The sequence below is a fragment of the Penaeus japonicus genome, unplaced genomic scaffold, assembly GCF_977035675.1.
Source record: "Penaeus japonicus unplaced genomic scaffold, GWHDUDI00000001_assembly GWHDUDI00000031, whole genome shotgun sequence".
NCBI lineage: Eukaryota > Metazoa > Arthropoda > Malacostraca > Decapoda > Penaeidae > Penaeus > Penaeus japonicus.
The window spans coordinates 28,002,787-28,010,286 of NW_028234433.1; the positions used below are offsets into that span (position 1 = coordinate 28,002,787).

The following is a 7,500-nucleotide window of genomic DNA, read 5'->3' on the forward strand; positions in this document are numbered from 1 at the left end:
ATTATTCAACTTAATAAGTAAACTCCTAAAAAAATCTCTTGTAATTTCTCTGGGTAATGAAAAAAATCCATATAACAAACATTATCATCTTGTCTATTAAACCAAAACTTTCTGGTTCATAAAAAAAATAACCCATACAAGTCTCTTTTCAATAGCTCTTCGGCACGCAACCCTTGTGATCTTGATAGCACACGATATAATTCCCAATTAAGTGTATTAACAAGCAAGTGTTTTGTACTTCCTGCTACATCTTGTTGCCGCACCATCTGGGTGTGCTTCCTCCGCCCCGGGACTTCCCTGCGCCATCTGTCTGCCTCCTCCGCGTGTGCCATCTGTCAACTCATCGAACTTCGTGCGCCAATCGCCCGTTGCCTTCACGACTGGCACCGCCTGTGCCCGAACACCTCCCGTGGCACTGATCGCCACGCCTCACTCGTGCCAACTCGTCTCTCTGACTGTTTCTGTGTCGTGCCCGCGGCTGCCTTCTTCCCACCACGCCCACTGGCTCGCTCAACCTCTTGACCTCCTACGCCCTTTCCCGCCCTTGGCTGTCAACGCCGCTCCCTCCCCCCACCCCACTCCCTCCCTCCTCCCCCGTTGACACGACCAGACAAAGGAGACGATGAAGCTCCAGATCGACGAGAGCGCCATCATCTGGCCGGGCAACACCACCGTCAAGCCTCAGGGTTACATGATCCCCACGCGACTCAAGGTAAGGATTCCCGCTGGCCGCCCGTCTGTGTGCGCGCCCTTTGATGCTTATATCGATCCGAATGCCGAGGGTATCGAGTAAAGGGGAAAGGATGTGAATATTTATAACCCAATTTCCATGCACGTTGATAGATGCTTAAGAACGCCCCGACGCCTAACACCCGCGTCCCTCGCAGGTCCTGACCATCGAGGAGAAGCCCTTCGTCAACATCCAGAAAATCGACAGCAAGGCCAAGTGCCTGGGCATGGGCAAGGTCCTGTGCCCTTGGTACAACGCCACGGCCGAGGGCACCGACCTCTACTGCTGCACGGGCTACTGCATCGACCTGCTGAGCACACTCGCCAATAAGATCAACTTCACCTTCGAACTCGCACTCTCTCCCGACGGCGAGTTCGGCTCCCTGCAGATGAAGGAGTCAGGCAAGGCCTCGCGCACGAGTCATGAATGGTGACATACGTGCAGTCCATGTGTATATACTGTGTAAATTTGTGTGTGTGTGTGTTCGAGTGTGTGTGTGTGTGAGTGTCTGTGTGTTTGTGTATGTGTGTGTGTGAGTGTGCGTGTGTGTGTGTTCGAGTGTGTGTGTGTGTGAGTGTCTGTGTGTTTGTGTATGTGTGTGTGTGAGTGTGCGTGTGTGTGTATGTGAGGAAGAGTAAATCATCTTTACAGCCCTCCATCACGACCCACTCTCTCCCTCAGGAAAGAAAGAGTGGTCGGGCCTCATCGGGCAGTTAGTGAACCAGACTCACGGGGCGGACATGATCGTCGCGCCGCTCACCATCAACCCCGAGCGAGCGCAAGTCATCGAGTTCTCGAAGCCCTTCAAGTACCAGGGAATCACTATTCTAGAGAAGAAGGTGACGTCTCAGTCCTCTTGCTGAAAACTGAATCACAGGAAGACCTTTTGTTTACATGTAGCTCCTCGTTTAAAAAAACAATTTATCTATCATACAGAGCTAAATCACACCAAACTATACCAAATTAGTCTGTAAAGTTGTGTCAAACATAGCAGAGTAAACCATACCGAATTACAACCCAACCAAACATCCCAGATCGATCGAAATGACTTAAACCACATCAAAATCTCCCAAACTAACCCCAGCCATACCAACCTATCCCAACCAATCCCAGACCACACGCAGCCAAAAATGCCTCACCTTCTTTTGTTTTCCCTTTCAACAGCAACCTCGCTACTCCACGCTGGTCTCCTTCCTTCAGCCCTTCCGAGACACTCTTTGGATCCTCGTGATGGTGTCGGTGCACGTGGTGGCTCTCGTCCTCTACCTTCTAGACAGGTTTAGTCCCTTTGGCAGGTAAGGACCGTACGGGGGGGGGGGGGGGGGGGGGTTCTTGTTGTGGTTTAGCGAGGGGAGGGAAGGAGAGAGAGAGAGGGAGAGGGAGAGGGAGAGGGAGAGGGAGAGGGAGAGGGAGAGGGAGAGGGAGAGGGAGAGGGAGAGGGAGAGAGAGAGGGAGAGAGAGGGGGAGAGAGAAAGAGAAAGAGAGAGAGAGAGAGAGAGATAGATAGATAGATAGATAGATAGATAGATAGAGAGGGAGAGAGATAGATAGAGATAGATAGATAGATAGATAGATAGATAGAGAGAGAGAGATTGAGAGAGAGATAGAGAGAGAGATAAAGAGAGAGAGAGAGATTGAGAGTCGAGGTTTGTGATTTGGAAGAGAAAGTTATTTGAAGAGTAGGTTAGGTTTTAGGGTTTTCTAGTGAGGTTCAAACGAAACCCAGACTGGGGGAAATCATGATGCTAGCCCGTTCCTCTGTTAACGGAAATGAATAATTGATTATCCCCGCCTTACACCCTTAGCCATCCGCATTATCTCAACGACGGAATAGACTCAGTACCGCTTAATCATCATTTAATTACGTTCTTATTGTCGTCTGTATCATTTCAAGACGACTCAATGATTCAACCCATTGCAGATACAAGCTAGCCAACATGGATGGCACAGAAGAAGATGCCCTGAATTTGTCCTCTGCAATATGGTTTGCCTGGGGGGTCTTGCTCAACAGTGGCATTGGCGAAGGTAAGAAAGAGTCAGGCGAGACGCTCCTGTTGTGGGACGATTTAAGCTTTGGTGCTTTTTACGGTTTATTTTTTTATGGAGAGAGGCAAAGAGTAGATATACAGGTATAGTTATCTATGTATATGGAAACACGCGCACGCACACAAACACACACACACACACACACACACACACACACACACACACACACACACACACACACACACACACACACACACACACACACACACATATATATATATATATATATATATATATATATATATATATATATATATATATATATATACTCACTTCACTGAGAGCTTCAAAACATATTGCATATTACCTTAATTAACCAAATCATCACTTATGCTATACTTATTGCATGCATTGATCCTTGAGTGTTCTGGTCTTGTATTATATATTTTTCAATCTCATTGAAGGTAACATCACTCAAAAAATCAATATTTATCTATCTATCTATCGTCGCCTTGCCTTTCTTTAGATACTCAAAAATGTATCTATTTATCTATTTACCTATTTATCTAATTATCTATTTATTTATAAAAAATTATCTATTTATCTATTTACCGACCTGCCTATCTATCCCTTGATCACTCAACTACCCTACCAACCATGCTGAAGGGATACTAATGGCCAATTTAACTATAATGATCGTTCACATAACCATCAACCTATCTATCTATCACTCACCCATCGTCCTCCTATCCCCCCCCCCTTTTTTTTTTGTCTCCGCACAGGAACTCCTCGCAGTTTTAGCGCCCGCGTTCTGGGCATGGTGTGGGCGGGCTTTGCCATGATCATCGTAGCTTCCTACACTGCCAACCTGGCGGCCTTTCTCGTGCTCGACCGCCCACAGACTTCCCTCACCGGCATCAACGACGCTCGGGTTAGTAAAAGGGCGGGTTTGAGTGTGTGGGCGGGTTTGGGCGTGTGGGTTTGAGCGTGTGGGCGGGTTTCAGCGTGTGGGCGGGTTTGGGCGTGTGGGTTTAGGCGTGTGGGTTTGGGCGGGTTTGGGCGTGTGGGTTTGAGCGTGTGGGCGGGTTTGAGTGTGTGGGCGTATTTGGATGGAGGAAGGGGGTTCTTTTGAGGTTTAATTTGTATTGGGACGTTTTTGGATTTGTATTTCTTCGGTTGAAGGGTTGAAAGGGGAAGGGTGTGCGTGTAATTTTTTTTTTTTTTTGGGGGGAGGGGGTATATGTGTGTCTAGGTGTGTGTGTGTTTGGTCTGTGTGTCATATTGAGTGGGTGAGTGTGTATATGTTCATATGTGTATATCTGTTAGAAGTTAGAAATAGTTAGATGTTAGAAGATGAAATAGTTTAGATTTACATTTCTGATCATTGTGTTTCTTTATTTCTATTGTTAATAAGTAGGTCATATTTCAATTTAGAATGTGGAATGCTATTTTATTGCATACTAATGACAATTTCCTATATAACACGCAAGACTTGAGAATTTTACCAGATATTGTCACAATAATTTAGTTATAGCGACTCATTGAAGAACATATAAAACTAAAAAGAATAATAGAAAACGTAATGTTTGTCGGGATAACTACGTTATTCTTGTCTGTTGTTGCTCTCTCCCTCCCTCCCTCTCTCTCTCTCTCTCTCTCCCTCCCTCCCTCCCTCCCTCCCCCCCCCCTCTCTCTCTCTCTCTCTTCTCTTCTTTCTCTTCTCTCTCTCTCTCTCTCTCTCTCTCTCTCTCTCTCTCTCTCTCTCTCTCTCTCTCTCTCTCTCTCTCTCTCTCTCTCTCTCTCTCTCTCTCTCTCTCTCTCTCTCTCTCTCTCTCTCTCTCTCTCTCTCTTTCTTTCTCTCTCTCTCTATGTCTCTGTCTCTCTCTGTCTCTGTCTCTGTCTCTGTCTTTCTCTCTCTCTCTCTCTCTCTCTCTCTCTCTCTCTCTCTCTCTCTCTCTCTCTCTCTCTCTCTCTCTCTCTCTCTCTTTATCTCTCTCTCTTTCCGTTACCATTTTCACACTCCCAAACTCCTCACCCTAACCCCTCTCTTTCCCCCCAGCTGCGGAACCCGATGGAGAACTTCACGTACGCGACGGTAAAGGGCTCGTCCGTGGACATGTACTTCCGGCGGCAGGTGGAGCTGAGCAACATGTACCGCACGATGGAAGGCAACAACTACCACACGGCCGAGGAGGCTATCCAAGCCGTCAAGTCGGGGTTAGTCACGGGCACCGAGAGCCGACGGGGAAGGGAGGAGAAGGAGAGGAGTTAGGGGCTCGGGACGGGGGTCGGGGGGTTGAGGGGGTAGAGGGGGGGGGTATTGATGGTATGGACCAAGATGGATGTGGTTGGTAATGCTACAGTGAGGTGAACCAGGATAAGTGTGGTTGCTTATGTTATGATCATCATGGAACAGGATTTTGTAAAGGATATGCAGAATACTCAATACTTTTTGTCTTATAGCCAGCATAAATTTACACAAAGAATATGTATGGCGCTTGGGATGAATGCTGAACATTTACAACCATTATGATTTTGTTTTGTAAGATTATTGTTGATTCATAAGCAGTTTAGACTTAGAATTTACTTTGTGAACTTGTACATGCAGCTATGACTCTTATCTGTGTGTATATTAAACTATATGCTGATGTGATCGTCCGTAGCACAGGTAGAAGTGTCAAGTATGTCTCTAGTTCAGTAATTAATTACACGATGAAAAGACTTTCTGATTTTCCAGTCTAGACCACAGACAACCCACATGTATCAGTAACCCACGTGTATCCCCCATGGGCAGCCCGGCTTCAGACCCGAGTCTCTCCTTCTGCCTCTGAGCGGAAGACTCGCCAGGTCCTCTGCCGAGGCCGCTCATGTATGAAAGGATGACTGAATTCCAACCCGAGGCGTTTTTCAGGAAGCTGAAGGCGTTCATCTGGGACAGCTCCCGGCTGGAGTACGAGGCGGCGCAGGACTGTGAGCTGGTGACGGCCGGCGAGCTGTTCGGGCGCTCTGGCTACGGCATCGGCCTCAAGAAAAACTCGCCGTGGGCGGACCGCGTCACGCTGGCCATCCTGGAGTTCCACGAGAGCGGCTACATGGAGGAGCTGGACAACAAGTGGATCCTGCAGGGCATGGACGACAAGTGTGACACCGACGACAAGGCTCCGGCCACGCTGGGCCTGAAGAACATGGCGGGCGTGTTTATCCTGGTGGCCGCCGGCATCGTGGGCGGCATCGGACTCATCATCATCGAAATCATCTACAAGAAACATCAAATCCGGAAACAAAAGCGCTTAGAGATTGCTCGCCACGCCGCCGACAAGTGGAGAGGGGCCGTTGAGGTAAGTCATGTGCGTACAGTAGCCTTTGCGACACGCGTGCGGCTCAGCCCCACTCGTGCCCAGTAGTCTTACGGCCAAACATGTCCCTTTGCTCTCCCATGTAATCACAGTCACTTTCCACCAGCGAGGAAATGAGTCCCTGTCCATTGCAGAAACGCAAGACCCTGCGAGCCTCCATGATGAACCAGAGAAGACTGAAGGCGAACGGCGTGAACGAGCCCTCGGTGATCTGCGCCAACGTGGAGAGCGGGTCCAGCGCGGGCGCCGTCTCGGCCTCCAGCGGGGGCCCGTCGGCGAGCGCCGTTTCCTCCGACTTACCTCGTGTGATTCCCCCGCCGCCCAGCGCTCCTCCCTTACCTCCTTCGCCTCCAGAACTGCCCCCAGATGTGCCTCCCGCACCGCCCGCTCCGCGCTGGGGCAACGACATCAGGCAACGCCACGTTTCCGCACAGGACGAAGGGCTCCCCCCTCCTCCTCCACCTCCTGCCGGCGTGGACACTATGCGGCTACATGCATCCTACAAGAACCTGTTCGGCCCTGACCCACCTGACTTGGTGGTGTGAGCGCCTGCTGCGGCCTCTGTATCAGAGGTGGTCAGGCTCAAAGGGACAAGTGGCCCTGGCGGGGAGGCCCACTGACTCCCCTCTTCATTACGTCCACTCAGCGGCGCCGCGGGCCAAGCCTCCCCGGGCCAAGCCTCCCCAGGCATCCAGCGCTGTCGCCGTCGGGCCTCCAGCCGGGCCGGGGAGGTACTTACTACGCTTCTCACTCGTCAACAACATTGTATAAAACCATGGACCTTTATAGCATGTTAACAGTGGGTCACAGAACCTTGACCACAATAACTTCAATTATTTAGTTTGGTAAAACACATTACAGCATTTATGCTTGCTCCTGGTTAGAAAGCAAACTATAATTTGAGTCAGGTAATCCACACAGACTTCCAATGATATATTAGGGAGATACTTGTAGTCCATTAAGGACTGGTAGACGCATCCTTCAGTCACCTTTAGGGGCCAGAGGACGCGGTTGTTGATCTGTTGTTGTCCTACAATCTCCCATACCAACACCAGGAGTGTGCTAACTGTGGAGCGTTAGTGTGGAGCCCCATCCAGTGTGAGGGAGAGGGGACTGTCCCCCTCATTCGCAAATGTGTGGGGTGGGGTCCTTTGCACCCCGTCATTCCACTAATGTGAGGTATGGGGCACTAGGAGTACCCTCATGCTGCCAGTGTGAGGGGCGAGTGGCAATGAGTGCCCCCTCATTCCGCCAGTGTGAGGGGATGACGTCAAGAAGCGCCCCTCATGCAACTCGCGTGGGGGGCCAACATAAAGAGGCACCCCCTCATGCCGCCAGTATGAGGGACGGCGCGAAGGAGTCCCCCTCACGCCGCCAGCATGAGGATCGGCGTCAAGGTGTCTCCCCTTACTCTCGCGTTATCCTTCT

The 7,500-nt window shown here is 49.9% G+C and overlaps 1 protein-coding gene across 4 annotated transcripts in view; it reads left to right on the forward strand.

The window, feature by feature from the left end:
* The window catches only part of Nmdar1 (glutamate ionotropic receptor NMDA type subunit 1), a 71,769-nt gene that overhangs the window by 63,979 nt on the left and 290 nt on the right, over positions 1–7,500 (forward strand). For all 4 annotated transcript variants that reach the window (XM_086556110.1, XM_086556112.1, XM_086556111.1 and 1 more), the window contains 9 exons: positions 611–712; positions 888–1,131; positions 1,412–1,569; positions 1,895–2,025; positions 2,652–2,755; positions 3,499–3,647; positions 4,776–4,933; positions 5,628–6,054; positions 6,207–7,500. The exon at positions 6,207–7,500 is cut by the window's right edge and continues 290 nt beyond it. In XM_086556110.1, the coding sequence (XP_086412236.1) occupies positions 611–712; positions 888–1,131; positions 1,412–1,569; positions 1,895–2,025; positions 2,652–2,755; positions 3,499–3,647; positions 4,776–4,933; positions 5,628–6,054; positions 6,207–6,617 (1,884 nt within the window). In that variant the 3' untranslated portion in view covers positions 6,618–7,500. The remainder of the gene's footprint in view (positions 1–610; positions 713–887; positions 1,132–1,411; positions 1,570–1,894; positions 2,026–2,651; positions 2,756–3,498; positions 3,648–4,775; positions 4,934–5,627; positions 6,055–6,206) is intronic.